The following is a 24,484-nucleotide window of genomic DNA, read 5'->3' as shown; positions in this document are numbered from 1 at the left end:
TGCGCCGAGGGTACAACTAACCCCAACATAAAAGTGCAAACATTCATTTCTGTGCCAATACTCATGTAATGAACATAACTTGGATATCTCAGAATTATACTATAAGTCACTAGATCCTTACAACAATAGTAGAGTCTTAGATCTTATCTTTTGAATAAACTTCAATTTGTTGATTTTGTCTACTAACGTAACAGTAAGGGAAACGTCACTGGGAACCAAACTGGATGTCTTTGTTTTGTCAATTGTGCTACATTGAGGAAACTGCAGCATGATGTGCCGCCAATCAATTCTGAGTCACATAAATTAGGCAATTGATTGGCTTTTGAGAACCAAATATCTCCGTACAGGAAAAAGCTGACCATTCACCCACGTTGCTTTGTGACACATATGGCAGTGTGTCTGCAGCAGAAAAGGCTTGAAATAACAAAACTAACTTGTCATCATAGCCGCAATGTTTAAACTGCCACAGTAATTATTTCTTCCACGGGTAAGAAATTAGTAATAAAGGACATTGTACTTTATACTAAAATATGTTATCTGTGGGTTTTTCACATTACAAAGGACTGAATAGATGGGAGCCTTTGTTTTGCTTTTAAACAGAGAAATCTTCAAAAGGAATTTTCCATTCTTAATCTCCTTCCCAAATACAGTATAATATGATAAAACGTTAGAGCTGGATTCCCTTAGCAGAATCCAGTTACTCTGCTTACTGAATAGCGATTCCTCCATTGAAGACTGCGAGAAATTTGCTAAGAAAATCCAGTCCATGGTTTGTTGAATTTTGCGTATTTTAAACTAAATGTAGACTATTTGGGGATATTGAGAGATGGAGTGAGGTACACGGCTAATAGCGGAAATATACTTAAAAAGACAATGGGGGAGTTTTATCAAAGTATCGCCATCACTTTTCTGTCTAATTTTCCACATTTATTCCCCATGTGGGAGGATGGGAGACAATTTGTTAAATCTGTTGGATTTTTTTCATCTGTTGTTTTACACCATATTTTTGCAGACACAACAGGTTTAGTAATTTTTCCACCCATATTTCCAACAGAATCTGTAAATATGGTAATTTTCTGAATAGGAAATTTCTACAAATTTTACTATAAAGAAAACCATCACATTTTAAATACGGTCAAAATTTCCAATTTGGCCTAGAAAATGGGGTAATCCTGATGTCCCTTAGCTTGGTAACGATTTTACATTTATTTTTCTGTTCAGGCGCACTGCATACTTTTGCGTGGAACCGATTACCACTAATTTAATGTTTTGTTTGTTTAGTCTTAAAGGAACACTATCGTGTCAGGGATGCGTGTATTCCTGACACTATAGTTATAAAAACACATTTTAGGTCCCTGGTCCTCATTCCCTCCTGTTATAAAGTTATTTAACCCCTTAAGGACCAAACTTCTGGAATAGAAGGGAATTATGACATGTCACACATGTCATGTGTCCTCAAGGGGTTAAAAGGACACTCCTATCACCAAAACAACTTAGTCTAAATGAAGTTGTTATGGTGCCTGGAGGCCCCTAGGTGCACTCTCACCCTAAGGGGTTAAACCGTTCTCGAATGGTTTAACCCAAAATCATGCCTCCAGTGCTGACCTGCAGGACCACTCCGGCAGTGGCGCCGCTGATTGGCTTAGAGCAGTCAGCTGACTTTCTAAGCCAATCAACCATTGATAAAAAAGAAATGTATCTTTTTTTTATTAATGGGGAGCTACTGACTGTCTTAGAACATCAGCTGACTGCATTAACCCCTTAGTGACCAGACCGTTTTTCCATTTTCTTACTGTTAAGGACCAGGGCTGTTTTTACTTTTCTGCAGTGTTTGTGTTTATCTGTAATTTTCCTCTTACTCATTTACTGTACCCACACATATTATATACCATTATTCTCGCCATTTAATGGTCTTTCTAAAAATACAATAGTTTTCATCATATCGTATAATTTACTTTAAAAAATTATAAAATACAATAATTGAATTTTTTTAGAAACACACTTTTTCCCCCTGTTACGCATCTACAACCGCCAAAAAACACCTATGCTAAATAGTTTCTAAATTTTGTACCGAGTTTAGAAATACCCAATGTTAACATGTTCTTAGCTTTTTTTTTTGCAAGTTATAGGGCTATAAGTACAAGTAGGACATTGCTGTTTCAAAATATATATTTTTAACATTTATCAATAGTGACATTGTAACACTGTTATCTGTCATAAATCTCTGAATCACACCTCACATGTACAATATTGGGTATTCAATATTGGGTATGCCCATTTTTTTTTTTAGTAGCCACTTAGGCACAAAAACTGGCCAAAGTTAGCGTTCATATTTGTTTGTGTGTGAAAAATACAAAAAAAAATTATTTAAACGCTAATTTTGGCCAGTGTTTGTGACTAAGTTGCTACAAAAAAATTCTGGACACACCCCATTTTGCAAATGGTATGCCATCATGGGGGTAATTCTCACTCCTGGGCTACCATATGGTCTCAAAGGCAACATTACCAATCTGGCAAATTTCAATGTTAAAAAAGGAACTGCAAGCCTTAAATTTGACTCTAACTTTTGAAAACACCATAAAACCTGTAAATGGTGGTTTGGTTTTACAGACTCTGCAGAACACAAATATAAGTGTTTCAAAACAATAAAACGTATCACAACAATTATATCATCAGTCAAAGTGCCGTTTGTGAGTGAATAATGCAAAAAGGGCACTTTCACTGACGATATCATCGTTGTGATATGTTTTACTGTTTTGAAACACTAATACTTGTGTCCAGCGAAGTCTCCTGAGTAAAACAGTACCCCCCATGTACAGGTTTTATGGTGTCCTGGAAAGTAACAGGGTTAAATACAGGGCTTGCGAACCAAATTCTCTGGATTTTCGGCCTGGGTTGTCAGGCAGGTCCCTCAAATTGTAATTAACGAAACTACTTAATTACCGTATATACTTGAGTATAAGCTGAGTTTTTCAGCACAGTTTTTTTGTGCTGAAAAACCCCAACTCGGCTTATACTCGAGTCAATGTCTGTATTATGGCAATTTACATTGCCATAATACAGACTGGGGGCTGGCAGGAAGCACTTACCTCTCCTCCAGCTCCTGTCAGCTCCCTTCTCCTCCGCGCCAGTCCGGTCAGCTCCCAGTGTAAGTCTCGCGAGAGCCACAGGGTCATAGCGCGGCCGCGAGAGTTACACTGGGTCTTGCAGAGGGAGCTGACCGGACCGGCGCGGAGGAGAAGGGTGCTGACAGGAGCTGCAGGAGAGGTAAGTGTTTCCTGCCAGCCCCCTCCACTGAACTGCCAATGCCACTGGATCACCAGGGAGTGAGAGCCCCCCTTCCTGCTATGTATCAAGCAGGGAGGGGGGATGAAAAAAATAATAAAAATATAAATAATAATAATAAAAAATAATAATAATAAAAAAAAAATTTAACAAAAAAATTTATTAAAATAATAATAAAAAAATAATAATAAAAAATGCCCACCCCCCACCAAGGCTCTGCAACACACACACACACACACACACACACACTGCACTCATACACACATACTGCACTCATACACACATACTGCACTCATACACACACACTGCACTCATACACACACACTGCACTCATACACACACACTGCACTCATACACACACACTGCACTCATACACACACTGCATTCATACACACACACACTGCATTCATACACACACACACGCTGCATTCATACACACACTGCACTCATACACACACACTGCACTCATACACACACACTGCACTCATATACACATACACTGCATTCATTATATACACACACTGTAAATAAATATTCAATTAATATAATTTTTTTAGGATCTCATTTTATTTAGAAATTTACCAGTAGCTGCTGCATTTCCCACCCTAGTCTTCTACTCGAGTCAATAAGTTTTCCCAGTTTTTTGGGGTAAAATTAGGGGCCTCGGCTTATATTCGGGTCGGCTTATACTCGAGTATATACGGTACATTAAGCTGTAGTTGTTCTGGTGACTATAGTGTCCGTTTAATTTTCTTGTTTAGTCTAAATTGGTTTTAACATAACAATGCCAACGTGTGGTAATTGGTTATATGACCATGAAACAGACTTTGTCTGTATTCTGCCTAAAATTCAATAACATGTTTTGAGAGAAAATAAATGATAGAATTTAACTCTATCACAATTGTGTGAATATAATAATGATAATAATTGAAATACTTTAGGCTGAGATGGTTCGGTAATCCAGGAAAGATATGGATTTAAGAGCTGTAAATGTGATTTTGTGGGGCACTATTCCAAGAGCACAGAAAAAGAGCCTTGTATGAATTGTTGCAGCAAGAATGTGATTTATTTAGTCTGAGAATGTCTTTTAGAGAGAGAATAAAATACATTCACAGAATGCAATAGTGATAATACACAGGTCTAGGTTTCCCGATAACTGAAAGATTTGTATAAAAACCAAGGGATTTTCAGTTCCTGTGTTTCCGTCAGAGACAGGTCTCCTGGATATTCTCTTTAGACATGAGGCATCCTCGAGGCCTGAATTTTAAATACAATATGACGCATATTCTGTATAAGATACAGGTGGTCTCTTATGTTGTGTTTATTTCTTCCAATTCATTGAATTTACTAATTTTTCCAAAATATTTATTAGGGATTATAAATGCTTCTTACATTTAATAGTATTAGTCTTGAAAGGTTCTGCCCAATGTTTAATTTACACCAAGACAATGTGGGCACAATTTGTTTTCCCCTCTTTATTTTCTCTACTCCCTGCCCCCCATCCTCCCTCACACACATCCTATCTGCACAACAACTTCCCGAGTAAAATCTGTGTTATGATTTTGGTGTTATTTTTATGATTAGGCTATGAAGCCCCTATGAAAAAAAAAAAATTATGTTTTGATTTTTACAGGACATTATGTTTACTTTTAATTTGTTTATCTTCTGCTCTGATAATCCAAGTTTAATTACACACAGGAGGCTGCTGCAAACTCTTGTAAGCAATGAACAGAGCAGAACATAAGACCTTCTAAATTAAACATACTGTGCATTAAAGGAACTTTAAAAAATTATACCTATTTTTTTAGGAAGTGTGTTGGGAAATGGTGTGAGTCAAAGCCAGGGTCGGTATGGCTAGGGCTGCATAGACAAAGGTTCTGCCAATTCTAACATGAATTTATGAGGTCCATTCCATGACCATTTTGTTTTATTTAACTCTGTCCATTTACGATTTCTGTGGCATTGAAAAGCCTTACAAAGTGATTGATATTTTTTTTTTAACTGATCTGTTCTTACTATTAGTTGATCCTAATGAAGCTGTTTATTACATGGCTTTCATGTTATCTTTTAGGTTACATAGAGCTGTAATCAATTATAATAATGTCAAAATTATGCAAAGATTTTGTGCAAAATATATAGAAAATATGTGTGGAACCAGAATTATCTCAACACATGTATTCATTGTACCTTTTGGGTTTTACAACCTTTCTTTAATTTTTGTTGGGCAGAACAGTTGAAAGTCTACTTAAAATGTGTATTGAGTACATGTTAAGTCTTTTACTATGTTTGTAGCACTGTGCACTTTATAAAGACGTTTTTGGAAAAATACTTTTGATCGAGACATTCCTTTGTGCTGCTTTGCTGACCCCTGCCACTTGCTTGCTTTTTACCTTTTCTGTCTCTGAGATTGGTGGATTCTCAGACTTTGAGAACAGGTGGGCACAATTTGGAGACAATTCTTCTGACGGCTGGTTCCGTCCCCTTGATGCCCATCGAGAATTTGGCTGTTTATCCTATTTTGGGTCATACACGGAGTCTGGAAACATTCTGCACATGGGCTGCCAGTTGCACAACAATGGCTTACCCTCCTCAACAGCAAATGCAAACAAAACACCAGATTTTACGGTTTGTATATCTATTAGATTAAACCCTGTGGCAGGATAATTGGTCACAGCAAATTTGGACATGCCAGAATTAGAGAAGTTCTTTGTGTCTGGCAAATTGGAGTGAATCACAAAACACTTTAGTTGCAACTAACTTACTAATCAGTCTACTTTGTAAGGGGTGCTGAATGTCATCTAAATGTTGTTTATCATTCAAATTAAAAAGCAGGAGGAATTAAACAAAATTAGATTTTTCAACTTTTTAGGGAATAGTGTGTACCATTTATACATTTATATTGATAGACAATACACATGAGGTTCCAGTAATTTTTTTAAAATGGAAAATACATTGTTCCCATAGTTTTATATAGAAGAGAGAATAGTCTATTGTGATTTTTAAATGCGTTGCTGACAGTCATTGCTAACCAGTATCCTCTAGGAAAAAAATGATGTCTGTGTATCAAATTTTGATATGTGCAAATGGAAATTCTCGTACATACTATTGTGTTTTATTTGAGTTCGGGGATTTTCACAGGCTATCATGTCCTGCGGCCATCAACCTTCCCTTTAATCTCTTTGCCAATGACAGAATCCCCAGCATATTGCTTTCAAGCTTTTAGAAAAACAAAACAAAACCCACAATCTCTTCCTTCACTGCATTGTGTGACATTTGGAAGAGTTTTAAGGATTTCTTTTTTAACACAAGTCTAGTTGGTTTAGGTTTGGTAAAGGTCATCATGAAGAAGCAAGGTGCTTATGAATTATGAAAACCCACCAGGAGCCCGCAAATAAAAAATAGATGATCGTAGACTGTTACTTCCTGCAGGGAAATGTGTGTGATGTTTATATGTCACTTCATTTGGATAGATTTTTCTTCTAACACTTTGAGAAGACCTGCGTTGTGTGCGTGACAAAAAAAATGCTGTCCTGCAGGTGTTGACTCCTCTAATGATTTATTTTTGTCTCTCTGCTATTCTCTATTATTACTGCTTTTGGGCATTGTGAGAGCGATCTTCCCCCCATTGTTTGCAAAAACACTGAATATTCATGTTCTGTCTAATTTATAGATAAGCTAAAGTTTTATTGTCTGTCTGTGATACCGTTTCTTTTTCCATAGCAGTTAAACACCCAATAAGAGCATTATTCAATATCCAGATGGTAATAGGCTTCATTGCAAATAATGTCTGTAAACATGAACAATTTGCATTGGAGCCAGCCAGTACCTTTCAGCAACGCTGGTTATAAATATGTATTCATTGTATCAACTTAATTTTCAGTGTCCGCTCAACATCTGGGAACGCAGACCGTATCCAGCAGCTACGGATGGAGTATTATCAAGCAAGACGTGATGGTTTCCCGATGTATGAAGACGAGAGCGGGATGGAGAGGCCTTTAGACTATGAACAGAATTGGGTAGGTGGCGGTTCAAAACTACTGTCATAAGATACTTAATATTAAAGGATTTCCCTTGCCTAATGCCACCGGAAAATGTTTAAAAAATTTTAAATGTTGCATTTTCCTGCAAAATATTTTTTGAATTTGAAAGTGAGAGAAAGAATTGGAAAATATTATCCTGTCGTCTTTGTTTTATTCTATGAAACAACACAGAAAATCAATGTTATTTAAAGTTTGTTCATCAGTATGATAGTCATAGTATAGTAACTAAAGTGTGTTCTTTGTAATGTGCAACAATAAAAAACGCTGTTATTGCACCAGCTGTTGTACATGCCCAATCCTCACTGTTTAAGGTTACATTCCAGGCAGTATAAACGCAGTTTTTCATTCCTTTTTAGAAAGACAAAATTAGTATTATTAAGTTATGCTGTGTCCAAGAACATGCTAAAAAGGACACACCTTTAAGTATATTCTCAGGCATTGCAATTAAGCATACACTAGGCACCATAGCCACTTCAGCTTATTGAAGTGAATAGTCTTCTCACAAAGGACAAAATAGAGGAAAAAGAGCCCTAGGGAGAGAATATTGGACTACCCATGACTGCATCAGACATCCATCGGGTAGGAGGGAAGCAAAAGGGCTCTGGAGAATCAAGAATCGGAAACCTGACCAGCAATTTGAACAACAGCCAAATAGATCGTCTAATGCAAACACCGCTTATCTTTAGCTGTTGCTGCAGTAATGTGTGACATCACACACAAAACCCAGAATTACAATGGAGTGAACCACACCACGTGCAAAACAAGCCCAGCCAGCTCTATATAGCTTACACAAGGGATAAGACCCTCACCCCTCTGGAAAGATAAGCAAGAAATAGTGATATGAAAAGATAGTGAACAATGGGTAGGAATAAAAGTGACAGTGACAGTGTGACAGTGACCGTGTAGAAAAGGACAGAGGGAGAATAAGAGGAAGGGGACATCTTCACTGTACAGGCAGTATAAATGTAACCCTGCTTCTTAACCTTGAGTTTTTCAATCATAAACAACCTGTAATTATAATTACTGATCCCTAGAGGCTGTCCTAAAAACTGAAGGTAACTCAGCGCCATCTCATTTTTGTATTTAATTTTAAGCATCCAAGATTTCAATGTTTTTTTTTTCTATATTTGTATATATCCTGTTAGTGTTTTTTCCCTTGCTTAGAACACAATTCCCAGCGTGTACCTGACCTTTTCTTTACAAGTCTAGAATGATATAGAACAGAAATTAAGAAGAGAAAAGGCAATAAATAAAGTAGTGAAATTCATGGCAGGTATAAAAAAACCAGTGTAATATTAGAATATTTTAACCACAGTGTGGACGTGTCAGATTTAGAAGAATTTTGATACAGCACGTGACCCGCAATGGCACTAGTTCATATTTTTAAAGAAATGGAAGAGGAGGCTAAATGCTCCTCTGACCATTGTAATATCTTTAAGCACGTTATGTGACTTCCACATTTAATAAACATGAAACAATTAAGAACGCGCTTTTCAGATAGAGTAGTGAATTAAAACACAATTTTTATATTGATGTAGTCCCTAACATAACTCCATACAGTGACAGTCAGCCGAGAGCCATAAATGTTTGTATATATGGCCAGGAATTAATTTTATGGTAGCGGTTTTTCTTTCTGACATTTTTAGTAGTCTCCCCTTTCTTACTGACATTTCCGTTTTTTTTATTTATCGTTTATTTCTTCATTGCCTTTCTCCAAACATGTTTATCGACTCATTTCAATATATTCGTGAAGTTTCACCTAAATTCAAAGTCCTTTGGCACTGGCATAATAATATAACTAAAGGCTGAATTTTTGTAGAATAATCTCGAACTGAGCTACCTCTCTTCACCTATATACAATGTCTGGAGAGAGAGGATGTCTTAGACCTATGTAACATGTCCTTTCCTTTTACTGCTCCTTAAAGGAACACTATAGTCACCTAAATAACTTTAGCTAAATAAAGCAGTTTTAGTGTATAGATCATTCCCCTGCAATTTCACTGCTCAATTCACTGCCATTTAGGAGTTAAATCACTTTGTTTCTGTTTATGCAGCCCTAGCCACACCTCCCCTGGCTATGATAGACAGAGCCTGCATGAAAAAAAAAACTGGTTTCCCTTTCAAACAGATGTAATTTAACTTAAATAATTGTATCTCAATCTCTAAATTGAACTTTAATCATATACAGGAGGCTCTTGCAGGGTCTAGCAAGCTATTAACATAGCAGGGGATAAGAAAATCTTAATTAAACAGAACTTGCAATAAAGAAAGCCTAAATTCCTCTTTACAGGAAGCGTTTCTGGAAGGCTGTGCAAGTCACATGCAGGGAGGTGTGACTAGGGTTCATAAACAAAGGGATTTAACTCCTAAATGGCAGAGGATTGAGCAGTGAGGCTGCAGGGGCATGTTCTATACACCAAAACTGCTTCATTAAGCTAAAGTTGTTCAGGTGACTATAGTGTCCCTTTAAAAATGCAGTAGACATATGGACGTGATGTCATAACCCCTCATCTGCCGTCCAGAAGGAGGTATCAGGGAAAAACGTTCACGTGTCCCAACCCTAGACAACAGGAATCTTTCTTCATTGCTACATAATGCTACTGTATACAACATATCATGTGATACTCAAAAAAATACATTTCTTTACATATCCTTCATGCCAATATACCTCTATTTCAAGTCATTACTCGTTTGATTATGTTGAATTACACTTATCTATTGCTGATTTTTTTGTAAGATCTTTAAATACCACTGTCTAAATGCCCATGTTTTTACCAGTTTTATAACTTGTATGTATAAATTTCACCTTTGTAATCAAAGCCCTTATTTAGAACCTTTTTAAATAATGGCAAGTAATAATTTCGATTTTATTAGTTTCCATTTGAGAAAAAAAAAAGGGTTTTCTAAACCTCGTGGATTTCTAAACCTCGGCTTAGTAGATCGGGAGCGTAACATCTGTCAGTCATACTTCGTCACTGTAATAAGCTGATGTTCCAAAACCCACAATTCATGCCTATTTAGGAGGTATAAAAACAAGGTTACTCATTATAGGATCACTTCCGAGAAGCAATGCTCACTGATCCTGTTTGCCTTGCTTTCTGGAATATTATCAGCTGGACATTGCTGCACAATAGGCAAGTTTCTTAGTATCAAAATTTGAGTCAAAACCTCGGCACTGGCAAAACAAAAGAAAAAAAAAAAGTTTATGGATGTTAGTTTTCAAAAAAAGTAAAAGTAGGAAACTTATTGTCCTGAGCTTTTAAAATGTCAGATTTCAATATAATTAGAATTTTAAATTCCTTTTTAACCGTACGCTATTTTTTCCCCCCCTAATGTGATTGACTGCATTTGTTAAATGATTGTTCTCCGACTCCTCATTACAAAGAAAAGTGCTTTATAAGTGGCAAATAGGGCAGCTAACATTTTCCCCCCATTGTTAAATGTTGTGTGCAGTCGTTAGGGAGATTTTGTGGTTTTGTATTAAGTCATCCAATTACGGTTCATGCAAGCAGAAACGAATATCATTTTGGTTTGTGTCATTATTCTCTGCTGTGAAATGCGCACTCCCTTTTAACTGTGGAATAAGGAAAAAAAAGATAAAATGCTTTTAGGAAAGACAAGTTTAAATATGTCCTTGTGATAAATACTCTGTTCATGTAGTTGTAGATAATACTTGTATATGTGTATGGAGCATCTTTGTGAACTACGAGTACGTTACTACTATTTGAATTGGTAGAGAAAATGAATTGGAGCACATGGAGACATGATAATGTAATAATAGTAGAGTAAACATGATAATCTTATGATAATAATCATAATAATGATGGGAAATAATTTGAAAAAGTTCCAGTAGTGTAATATTGTTATGAAGATTATATATATATATTAATTATTTTTCTTAGCATAAAATATCTATCTAGATAGCAGGTCAGAGTGGACTTGGAGGAAATAGGGATGCTTTCATAAATAAGTATGTTCTGATTAATATTATTTTCCCTTTGCACCTTACCCTCGGCAACTCCAGTGTTAAATCTCTCTAAAAGAGGACAAAATGTTCAAAGCATTTACAGAGCTTACCTGGTTTGGAAGTCTTTACATGGCACAGCCTTTATTGACAGTTATTAGGATCTGTAAGAGAACATGGGTTGCTCCGAAGAGATTGATTTAGTCTCCTCTGGGTAAATGAGTTTCTAGTGTGAGACATCTTTTTCTCTAAACTTTTAACCAACAAGACATGTTGAGACGCAGTAAGTTACATGAACTGAGGTCAGATACACCAACGAGTTGCTAAGCAATCCAACGTACCTTGAACAAGCATGGAATACTAATCATTGCGTTACATTCTGCGTTCACTCCTACCTGAGCATGTAACGTTTGACATCCAACCCTAAAGCTAGATCATATTCATCTCTTTCCATTAACGAGAGTTCTCGAGAGGAGTCCTCTGACAATCCTCTCGGTTATGTAATCATATTACTTTCACATATATCTTGTCACCGCTACTCCCGCTGTGTTCACTATCTAGCTGGAAATGGTTGCAGTTCACATCAGGTACCAGAAACAGTTCAGATGCTTTCCCCCCTTGGTTCTGACAATTTACCTGCGAATTATAAAACTGCTCAGCACAATCAAGCCACTCATACTAATAAATGTAGCTGGGCAATTTACAAACATTGGAAAGTTACTTGTGTGTTACAGACTGAAAATAACCATTATCTGTTGTCAGTGGAAGATTTCTTCCCATTACACAAATTCTGTGGCCTTGAAAGTCCATAACTCGGGGTTCACCCAGGACCAATAACCTCTAGCACTATAGATTTTTGGCGATCTTGGTCTCCTATTAGTTTCAGCTAGTCTTGTGTTATAAAGAAGGTTTATTGATTCAACAACATGAAAAAGATTGAACTAACACCAGTTTGGAAATTAATAATGGGTGTTATTGTTAAATTGTTGTATGTTTTGTTTGTTTCTTCCTAATTTTTGCAGTGCATAGAGGTACATTTAAGCCTGCGATGCTCCAAAAGCATAAGCAAGCACATCAAAGTACACATTAGGAAAAGTGGTATTCGAGAGTGGTGCATCTTTTAACATATTCAGGCTATGTGCCCATGTCTAAATTCAGGACGTGTTGCAGAATGGGTCCTCCGCTTACGTGGGTGTGCTGGGGTCAAACCCAGAGTGGATTCCAGATCAGGTGGGAGAACATTAGCTAAAGAAGTCGCTTTGACAGACGCTTTTTCCAGAAGGGTTCTCTACGGCACTCTATTTTCGCCCAGAAGAGCTCAAATATTGATTCCAGTTTTGACATAGTTGGAAGTGAGCTTGAGGCAGGCTAATTTTGGTGGCAGGCTCGGTGGTGCCTGAACACATGCATTGGCCATCTTGTCACTTGCTCGATTCTGCATCGCGCCAAGAATGTAATTGAGTGAAGACGTTCACTGTACAGGATTGTGATGATCAAGTCTAGCATGGACTGGGATGGACCAACCCAAAGCCGGGGAGTGTGACCCAGGCAGATGTTGATGTGCCTTCAAGGCGGTAGATTGGCCGCGTCTTCTACCTCTGAATAAACGGCAGAAAACTTAAATGGAGCCTGTAAAGCAGGTCCAGGAGGTGCCCAGGTTCTCTCCTGATATCAGGAAGTATTCTCCTCTTCAAAATTGCTGGATTGCAGGATTGCTTAATTGATTAACTAAAATCACAGGTTTAGTTGAGGAGCTCCCTCAGCCTGTGTCCTGCCTGCTTGGTAGCCAGACCTTCCCCCCACCTCCTATGTTATTTTTTTAACCTAGTTTGCTAATGATACCAACCAGCTGGACATCTAGATCACAAAGATTCATCTGTCCTCGAATAATGATGTCTACTACCCACAGTTTCTAAAATACTTACAACCAGAACAATTTGTTTGCACAAATCACTGCAACAGTAAGCCAACTGACTCAAATACATTAATCAATACTAAATCAAGTACTTGTATGGAGAGCAAGTCTCCACTAGTTTTCACCTCTTCTGAAATAATATGTAATATATTTAATATCAGATGTTGTGAATACTTTTCTTTCAACTTTCATATATTATCTCTGCACATATTAAAGATTTGTCACATTGACCAGGTCACTTTTAAGTGTCCTTTTGGCCAATCAGCTGTGCTTCTTAAAAAGAAAATTGACTAATCATGCAACAATTGTTAACTGTGTAACTGTGGTTTATATGTCACAAAATAGACTGTGACACGTGAACATTGTAGCTACTTATTTCATTATGAAATGATGAGGTACTTCTAAGCCTGTTTTCAAAGACATCATTCTGTAACCCATACAAGTCTCTGGAATATAAGCAGAAACTCCAGAAATGGCTCAATCATTAAGTCTGCTGACCATGACGTGTCTTCATTTGTCAACACTCCAAGCAAGAAGAGAAAAATATGGTTTGCTGGTTTTGGGTTGTTTTTTTGAGTGCTTTTTTTTTATCTTTCCATCGCAAAGACATTACATACTTCTCTAAAGAGCGATATAAGGGTTTTCTAGATTTTAATGGGCAAATAATTCTAAGTTCAGGATGTTGGGTTTTCAGTACACTACCCTCCTGAAAACCTCAGACGTTTTTGTTGGATCGTGGCTAGAAACCAACATTTCAGTTATGAGCATTCCTATCCTCTAGTGCAATGGGAGAAAAGACATGTTTGTGCAACACGAGAACATTTCTACTCCAAAAATCTCTTTTGACTAATGAAATGGAAAGCCTGCATAAATGTTGGGGTTTTTGTATTAAAAGAAAATGTGTGGTAGGAAAGAGAATTCTCGTGACTTTGAGTAAATTACTTTATGGCACTGAATCTCTTGCATCAACAATTCTTTATTATGCACTAAAGCATATATTTTTTAACCCACTTGTAACTAGTTAGGGAGAGTTTATCAACAGTCTTTGCCAATACCATGTTTATCGTTCATCGAGTTACCGTAAGATCTGTTTTGCATACTTCATATTCATTGTTGCTAACATGAAACTAGTGTTAAGTGTGCAGCAAGTCATACCAGAGGTGCCTTTTAGGGTTCCACATATAGTTTGTAGCTTGGGAAAAATGATATTAAAGATTGCAGTAAAAAGAATACAGTGTTACCAAAACTGTACAAAAAATATGTATAAAAAATGGCAGATTTAGAGAGACTCCTTTAAAGCATAGAAACATAGAATGTGACGGCAGATAAGAACCATTTGGCCCATCTAGTCTGCCCAATTTTCTAAATACTTTCATTAGTCTGGCCTTAGTTGTTTAGGGTTTGGGGTAAGAGTTGCGTATTAGATTTGGGATAACTATCTGTTCTTATTGTATGAAAACCAATCCAAAGTTACCCCCTTTCACGGAGGGATGTGTGTCACAAAAGTGCTTAAACGTGAATAGAAACGGTTAAAAAGCAGCTCTATACACTTATGTGGAAATATCCTCTCTTCCACTAAACAATAATATGAAATACTGTGCGGTATAAGTGACAGAGACCTACACCGATACGTGGAGCGCTCAAACGGATATAAAGCTTACCAAGCGTAACTTGATTCAATAGTATGGTGTAAAGTGCATGCCAAAAAATATAAAAAACAAAAGATACAATATAGGAGCCTCTAGGAATCTCCACATGGGCAGTGCCATCCCTATCTAAATTGGCATTATACCTAAACACCTTAGAGCCGGGACCTATAGGCTCAGGACCAGGTAAGCACCACATTTACTATTCTATACTTGTTTTCTTTATTTCTACAGTCTGCACATTGGTTCGTTCTAATTTATGTTTTATCTATGAGAACTACTCCAAGCTGAAGTAGAAGGGTGGTGCTACCAAAGTAAGCACACAAGCCTAAGTATGGAGCCAGTTTTTATACACAGTCTCCTAAAAATGTGAGTGTTCTGTCTGCTACATTATTCTCTGAATTGTAATTTTAAAATACCATCTGCACTATATTGTATCTTTTGTTTTTTATATTTTTTGGCATGTACTTTACACCATAGCTTTATATCCGCTTGAGCGCTCCACTTATAGGTGTAGGTCTCTGTCACTTATACCGCACTGTATTTCATCTGTTCTTATTGTTGGGGTTTAAGAATTCAATAGTGATTGAGTGACTCCAGATTATGGTAGTTTAGTGTTTGGTGTATTTAGGTTAATAGAGATTAGGGGAGCCTAGAAATAGGGGGTCGATACTAGTGACACTTTTGTTTGGCAGCATAAAGGTTCTACTACTCTTTTAGGTGAATAATAGTCCTGGCACTCCCCTTTACAATCTATGTTGAATTTTAAAGATATTTCCATACTGGTGAGAAACCTAAAAAAAACCAAAAAAAACTAGTGATTTTGGTCTTATTAATTGATCCTAGGAGGAATGAGCTTTTTTGCTCCCTATGCATCCTCCAATTAGGCCTTTTTATGAAGTGGTAGTTTTATAGATGTATCATAATTGTTATTCTTTAGTCTACCTAAAATTCATAAAATATGTATTGAGCAATTAAACGCACCTTCAAACATTTATCCTTATAATTTAACAATGTGCTTATGGTTTGGGTGATATTCTGCCCCTCCTATTTTAAGTGAGTAGCAATCACGAAACAATCATTAAACTCATGAAACACTGTAACTTTATTAGTAAAGGCAGTGATCTGTTGGTATGGAACTTAAAGTGACACTGTAGGCCCCCAGACCACTTCGGCTCATTGAAGTTGGTCTGGGTGCTAACCCCCATAACCCTTAAAGGGAAACTCCAGTGCCAGGAAAACAATCCGTTAGACAGCCACTAGAAGTGGAGTTAACCCTGCAAGGTAATTATTGCAGTTTATAAAAAACTGCAATAATTACCTTGCAGGGTTAAGAGTAGTGGGAGATGGCACCCAAACCACTGCAATGGGCAGAAGTGGTCTGGGTGCCTTGAGTGTCCCTTTAACCCTAGAGAGGTAATTATTGCAGTTTTAATAAACTGCAATAATTACCTGCTAGGGTTAACTTCTCTTCTAGTGGCTGTCTACCAGACAACTACTAGTGGGACTTATGGCTTCTTAGATGACTTTTGATCGTCTAAACGGCGCTGGACGTCCTCACGCAATGCATGAGGACCTCCAGCGTCGCCGGAAACCCCATAGGAAAGCATTGAATAATCCTAATGATCCTAATGCGAGTAGGGCCATTACCGCACATGCGGATTACATCTCCCTCGCCGGTGGATGTCGGTGGGGGAGGAGCGTGGGCGGAGCTGAGCCAGCACCGAGGGACATCGGTGCTGGACCTAGGTAAGTGACCGGAGGGGTTATTAACCCTTTTAGCGCAGCGGGAGGGGGCCTTGACAAAGGGGGAAGCTATAGTGCCAGGAAAACGAGTTTGATTTCCTGGCACTATAGTTTCCCATGAACACAGAAACTCATGCTAAACAGAACAAAACAGACATACATTTAGGAAAAACAAAAGGACAACAAGAAGTATGATAAAAGAAAAGAAAACAATGCAGTGGAATACTAACAATAGTGTGGGGTGGGTGGTCAGCTCCAGGTGACAGGTGGAAATGGGGTGCACAGAGCTCCCCATTCCACCAGACATGTTTTATAATGTGGCCTCACTGATGGTCATAGACAATTGTCCTCTACCCAGTCTGAGAGAAGATGGATAAGAATTTGAGGGGCCTGAGATAAGACTTTAACTGCACATTGAGAGCAGCTCCTTTCAGATTGAGCAGAAGATAAAAAATGATTGTCTATTGTGGTTCACAAGACCACACAATACAAGACAGCAAGAGACACAGAAAGGGTATTAATAGTCACAAGGGAATAAGAGACACAAAAGTTGGGCTTAGAGACACAAGAGAGGAATAACAGCATCAAATCTCTTGTTAGAATGTATGTTTCTTTTGTGTGTGGTTTGTCTAACTGATGAAGTTCACTGCTGAGCTATATGACACTATCCTGTTCCGTTCTCGCTGTGCCAATGAATTTGAGGCAAATTATACAATCGCAGGGAAGAGAAGGTGTGAACTAAATGTGTGGCAAATTAACTAAAGATGGGGATATGAGCTACGGATGTGAAAGGCTCATAATTGCATGCATTAATATCAAAGTGTGATTAAGTGTGATTATGTAAAAGTTTAAAAAGAATTTGCAAGCACATTGATATATCTGTCTTGGTACCCATCATGGCTACATACTCTCTAGGAAAAAAGACCGCACACATGCAATTTTTGATGATATTCACTCAAGCAGATTTCATGACAGTAGACAGAATAACCGAAACTTAGAGACAGATAGATAAAAGTGCCAGCACACAATATGTTGAGATTATATATTCCCTGTGTGTCTGTCTGGGATTTTAGTTGAACTTAGTGATATATATATATATATATATATATATATATATATGTTTTAATTTGAACTGTAGGAGATGAAAGAAACCTTGTTTGTCCATGCACCCACAAGATAATAAGATTTGATGTGCAATGATGTTTTGCAATTCATTCACTTTGCATCAATTTCAAATGCTACTCCTACAGATTGAATATGATTACATTTTTTTTAAGTTAGATAAATTATCATTATTAAAGTGCTCATTATGTTCTGTTTGAGTCCCTTGAACAGATGCTAATCAAGTTAATATCAGTGTATTATGCTGTTATTCTTGCACATCCTATCCTGCCTTAATCAACCCATTGTCTAATGCTCGGTAGATAAAAACGTGTGACTCAACTTCAAATTTGTTTTCCTGGCACTATAGTTTCAACCTCCATCAAACCCCCTCCCTCCCCCCTCACCTCCCCCATCCCAGTTTTGTGGTGCAAAAGGGGTAAAAAACCCTTCTGTCACTTACCTGGTTCTAGCGCCAATGTCCTTCAGCACATGGCTCGGGTCCACCTTCAGCGTCGTTTAGATGACCAAAAGTCGTCTAAGAAACCGGAAGTCACTCTAGTGACAGCCACTGGAGGAGGACTTTTAATCCTGCAAGGTAATTATTGCAGTTTATAAAAACTGCTATAATTACGTGCTCAGGGCTAAGGGTGATGGGAGTTGGCACCCAGACCACTTCAATGGGCTAAAGTGGTCTGGGTGCCTACAGTGTGACTAGTGTAGATAAATCATTTAAAAAGTTTTTCCAAAGCTATTAAATCATTTGAAAAGCTTAGCCAAAACAGTTATGATTTAGAGGCTTACTCTTGTTATCTTCCCGGCACTTGTTGGGAACAGTTCCCCAGCAGCGGGACTGGGAATTAAGTCGTAGTGGTGGGCTAAGCTCCTAAAATGGGACTGTCTCGCCAGATTTGCAATGGTTGGGAGGCATGTGTTGTCCTTGATTCTAGACAATTAAAATGGGTAGGAACAATAATATTTATAATAATAATACATTGCTAGGCGTCTATATTTTTCAGTCGCTAAAGAGATAGCTTAGGTTGTCAAAAATATTTTAGGACAGTATACTCCCAGGCCAGTACATTGATTTGCCCAACTTGCTTGGAACTTGATATTTGGTTATAACACTGCCCAGTAGGGCATTCAAATTTCTAACCAAGGCAAACCGTGCCATTAAATTCAATCTTAACGAAGTACTTCTGGTTCCCAGACCTGTCTGGAGAGCATTTTACAAGTTCCATTAACTTGCAATTTTGTTTATTTTAAAAGCCTTTTAATCAAATTGCTGCTCACAATATTTAAGTGCAAAGGGGAAATAATTCAGTACAGACGTGGCGTGTATGAAAGCTTCGCTATTCATTTACCCGAATAACTGATTTCACAGAAAAAAACAGAAGTAAATTAGCACTTTAGAGAGCAAGTGCTCAAGGGAAATGTCTTAGCATTGCACCTCTTGCAGCTTTCTTTAATTCTCCTTGGTGATAAGAGATGAACTATATGTATGTAATCTAAATGCACATATGCATGTTTTCCAACTGACATGGCTTAATTTATTAAATCCCTAATTGTAGTACATTGAAAACTCAATCGCAAAAATAGCTTATTTTTAAAAATTCACTAGCTCGTCTGTAATCACCGTAACTGTCAAGCAATGGACTATTCTAGCCTGAATTTGGCAATTCAGTTTTCAACTCACCACAAATTGCTGATTAGCAAATCAACTCCACAGTGACTGTATGTCTTTTTTAAACAAAACAATGTGTAAGTCGCCTGTTCCACTTAAAGTGTATGAAATCAGCTGCATACACACAAAAACATACAATTAAAAAAAGTGAAGTACTGAATATAGTATTTGATGTGTATATAATGCAAATTCTCTCATGCAAATCTTACTGTAACCAAAAACTTCAGAGTTATATAAACACCTATAGTGGAAAAATGCACACAATAGTTCAGATAAACCCATAAAAAGTGAAATAAACCCATTGTATAGAACACAACCGGGAAATGGGGCAAGTCCGTTACCCCCAGGGTCTCCAGTATACCCCTGATCTTAAGATTGTACTTGAGTCTGTGGTCCTCCAGGGCATCCATTCGTTGCTATGTAGCTGTTGCTGCTGGAGCTCTTCCAGCTTGCGTTCTACAGCGGTGATCTTTGTGTCATGGACTCTGTGTAAGGCCTCCAGCTGGGTGATTTTCACAGACGCCCCCTCCACTGTTTTCTTAAAGTGGGCCATATCTGCTACAATATTTGAACAGAGCTCGTCCAGCATGGTCTTTAGCACTGATGCTGTGACCAGGTTTCGTTCCTCTGGTACAGGAGGTTTCAAAACCGGCTGTGGTGTGTAGGTTGCTCTGTCTCTTGGATCTCCCGAGAAATCATCAGAGGTGTATGAGGTTCCATTTTCCATAAGCGCCATGTTGTCCCAGGCTGTTTTCTGGGAGCTGTGGAATAACTCTCCGAAATCCCGGCCCGAGGGACCTTGGTCCGCTCTGGGTTTTTTGTTTTTCTGACCCATAGTGTGTCAGCCGGCTAGAGGAGCGTTTGTTAGTTAGGTAAGTGCCGATTTGCACCATAAAACAGTCAGTTTTGGGCTGAATACTATATTTAGGACATCACTATGCGACTTTTACTCATCATTCTGCACATGAGTAAGTATCATGATACAAAGAGAGGACTTACAGAGTCCATGCTCAACGCTATTTAGGTATCTATTTGCGTAGACTGGTTGGTAGATAAAGGTTAGGCCAAATTTGTTAGAGCTACACAATAAATCTTTGTAATTTCAATATTTTTCTAGCTAACGTGTATTCATGTTTAGATGAGTAAGGTCCTAGTTTTCAGTTGAGTTGTATGCTAAAATAAACTAACAGTGTCTCCCTAATGAGAACCACATTCATAGATGATTATAGTGCATGACTCTTTAATGTTATTTAAGTGGAATTTGTAATCTGGGGTGTTTCCATATGTAACCCCCGACACCCTTTCTTTTCTTGATAATCTGCTAAAATTCCAATACAATTTTGGGTAAAAGAAATTATTTCGTTTTTTGTTTTTAAATCAGCATATTTGCCTAAATTTAGCCATTCAGTTTTTAATTCACTCACAATCAGAATTCAAAGTAATTTCCAAGTTTTAAGTCAAACTAGCCAATTTGTACAAAATGCTTTAAATCAGCTTTGTTTCCAGTTTAGTTTTTTTTTGCCTAAAATGAAAATTCATTTTAAATTCCCAGTAAGTCACACATGCGCATTAGCGCCCGCTCGTCTGAGGAAGGTTTTTATCTCTTTACGAACCACCCCAGAGGGAGGGAAGGCAGAGGGAGCTAATAGTGTCGGGCACACCCTGGCACTTCTAATATCCCTTTAAGTAAGTTAGTAAATACTGGTAATTCAGAGTTGAGAGAATATACAGCTCTCTGGCTTTGCACATTTTAAATGATTTGTTATCCAACTGAAATGTGGATTAGGAGGCAATGCTTGTATCCAAAAGGAAACACGAACATGATCTTTAAGAACCGTAATACTAGAACTCAATTTGTTTCAAAGATTTTATTTGACTTTATTTGAATTCATCGTGGTTTTTGCCTTAGCAGCCACCATAAAACATCATCATGCAGTTTTACTAATTGTGATTAAATCTAAGCATGGCAATAAACTGTGCTTCATTTTTTAGCTATATCTTGCACTATGATTGTATCCGTTATAAGTGTACAATAAATATCTTAGCAACTAACAATTGTATAATAACAGAATACTTTATAGCAACACTATAGAAAGAATCTAGCATTAAAACACGAAGCTGTACTATTTTGTGTAATGATGTTCGTTCACAGGTAACTCCAGCACTCTTCTCAAGTTATTATTCTATAAACCCAAAGCGAAATGATGAATTATTAGAAAAGATTTTGATTACATGATGATATCCTTTTAATCACAGTTGCTTAAATACTCCGAATAAGTGCTCCGAATAATTTAAGACTTCTAAAATAAATAAAACACAAAATGCTGCGGTTAACCTGCACCCTGCAATAAATTACTAAAGACCTGCTCCTACGGGTATAGTAAATAAAAAAGTGTGTTCAAGAAAAATGGTCAGCCCTCAGTCTAGTTAAATATATATAAAATATTAATAATGAAAAAAATATCCACTATTTCACCACATTTTCTGCCTAGTATTTATTATCTTACCTCTTGGTGGGAGGCACTGATGGGTGACTGCATTTGGGGCATTTCCATTAACCACACATGCAGCATGCTGGCACACAATGTGCCCAGAAACCTGGCACTAAGCTGTAGCACATGTGCTCTGTTTATACCAGCTGTGTGTGGTGATAATTTACAAAGCTGATTTTGATTACAATTTTCTGGGACCTTGGGAGGTTTTCATGTTTCTGAAGCACTAGAAAAAGTGGGTCACTGGAAAGGCAGCATGTGTTCAAAAAATTAAATTCTATCTCTGCTGGTATTTCTGTATATATTATATATATTCAATAAATTAAAATTCTTCTCAATATACATATTTACGTATTTAGTCCTGTGTGTAATTTCTGCCACAGCCATTCATATACCTACTTCTCTATTAAGTTTTCAATTTTTTTTCTTTACAATCTGACAACACGTTTGTTTTGATTTTTCCTTGCACTACATACCACAGGGGTCCCAACTGTCCCGATTTAGGCTAGTGATCCGCCATATTAATTTTGTTCCCTCTGGGGCAACCAGGAAAGTCTACTTCAGCAGAACAGCACAAGCGTAACACTAGACTCACTCAGACTGTCCCAGAGAGACTAGGACCATGCAAGAGTGCTCCATGGTGCCTGGCTTGATGTCAGACTGACATGCCCCTTCAGTGGGTGGCCCACCTCCTCTTTTCCAGGTAGGCATGCTCCATTGTAGGCCTTACAAGTGGTGCAAGTTGTCAGTCGCAGCAACCTTGGTGCCTGCCCATGTGCGTCCTAATCACAATATCATAACACCCAATGTGGGGAGAAATGCATACCGTATTCGTTCACCACACTAATGGTGGGACATGTCTTTTTATTTTCCTCTTTGTCCTTGTCTCCCACCAATATACTTAACCCCATCATCGGCTTTTATAACTCTTGCCGTTGTATAATTTAAATATATATTTGATGATCTGTCTGTTAGTTATTTACTGATTGCCTTTACATTGGACATATCATAATTATTTTTGTAAGGAGCAGTGGGTAACAGTGTTTTATGAGCAATACAAACTGAACAATAATTAAGTTCCTCTGTATAAAATAAAAATTAAATATACAACCATTACAAAGCATTACTAAAATCGGCACTTTCTTGTGGGCATATATGGAACCTGCTCTGTTCTGGGATATGTCTGTTATTTATATTCTCTAATATATATTTAAAAACAGAACCACTAAAGCTGGGGCAGGCCTAGTCTTTGACTCAGACAGAATGTGTAGGTCAAAGCAAGATCAGTGTCTGGAATGATGTCTGGATGTTCTGGAGACTGGCCACTGTCTGACTCACTATCTTAGTCTGGTTTAAAGAATTTGGGGTATCATTTTGCAGCAAGCAAGCAAGCAAGCAAGATGGAAGAACACCCAGGAGACAAATAACCGAGAGACTCACTAACTTACTCTGAAAAGAGGGGACGTACATCAGTATACTACAGAATGTGATTTCCTGAGATATTCAGTCTATTATTATTATTATTATTATTATTTGTATTTATATAGCACCAGCTTATTCTGGATTGCTTTACAATAAAATAAGACAATATGCATGTATCGGTCTACTTGACTGTTTTTGCATATTTCCAAGTGTAGCTATATTACAGTCGATAAATGTTTTCCGTTTTTAAAGATGTATCTTCATCTTTTTATGTCCATAAATTTTACGAAATTAAGAAAAAGAATGTATATTTGATAGGTTGTGCGCTTATGATGTGGTCATTGAATATAACAAGGTTTAGTAATTCTGTCCGTTTTTTCTCATAATGTCTGATAGCATGTTCGTTATATATATATTTTTTAAATTGCAGATGCAGACCAGATTAGGGGAGGGCTGGCATGAGGCAGGGGGGAATTTGCTCCCCTACGGCATTAGAAGAGAGCGGAATGCAAACTACTGCGTTAAATCACAATACTAAAATATATTATGTAGCAGTATTATTTTACCACTGTTTTTTCCTAGTACTTGTAGTATTAGGATAAAATATTTAATATTACATTAAGAAAGGGAGTGGAGGGGTGTAAGACAATCTGGTGATTTTGTCTCACATTAGGGGCTTTTGTTTAAAAATTCCCCCCTGCCAAGTATTACCAGCTCTTCCCTGCGGGTAATTACACCAACACTAGAAATGTTGGTGAATTGAATGTATAGTCTAGGACCCATTGATGGACTTTGTGAATAAACTGAATTCTTCCATATGGGATTACTATATTATCTGGGTAAAAGAAGGCAAACATGTCACAGCTGATTGATTGAAGAGACTGAATGACTTAAAACGCTTCTAGAAAATAAGGTATTTAATACGGCTTATCTACCGTCCTTTATGTGGTTTCCACCTGCTAAAGCACTCCCTGTTTCTCTAACGTTAGTGATATTTTCCTATAGATCAATGCAGACCACACAGATAACCTTTATAAATAACTTATTAACTATACCAGATCGACAAACAGTTTGGGCCCACTTATATGATGTTTGAGAACTGTCTGGAGACTTGCATCCAAGTAAACCTTTGGAGGGTAGACATGTAAGAAGGTTTTAACCTTTGACATTAAGATCTTTGTAGGTATTG

The 24,484-nt window shown here is 37.5% G+C and overlaps 1 protein-coding gene across 2 annotated transcripts in view; it reads left to right on the top strand.

Annotated features, from left to right (window-relative positions):
* The window catches only part of PARD3B (par-3 family cell polarity regulator beta), a 1,021,205-nt gene that overhangs the window by 794,101 nt on the left and 202,620 nt on the right, over positions 1 to 24,484 (top strand). For both annotated transcript variants that reach the window (XM_063429810.1, XM_063429811.1), the window contains one exon: positions 7,166 to 7,301. In XM_063429810.1, coding sequence (XP_063285880.1) covers positions 7,166 to 7,301 — 136 coding nt within the window. The remainder of the gene's footprint in view (positions 1 to 7,165; positions 7,302 to 24,484) is intronic.

The sequence above is a fragment of the Pelobates fuscus genome, chromosome 8 (genome assembly GCF_036172605.1).
Source record: "Pelobates fuscus isolate aPelFus1 chromosome 8, aPelFus1.pri, whole genome shotgun sequence".
Taxonomy (NCBI): Eukaryota; Metazoa; Chordata; class Amphibia; order Anura; family Pelobatidae; genus Pelobates; species Pelobates fuscus.
Note: the sequence above shows the minus strand (reverse complement) of the source record. Positions and strands in the feature narration are given on the sequence as shown.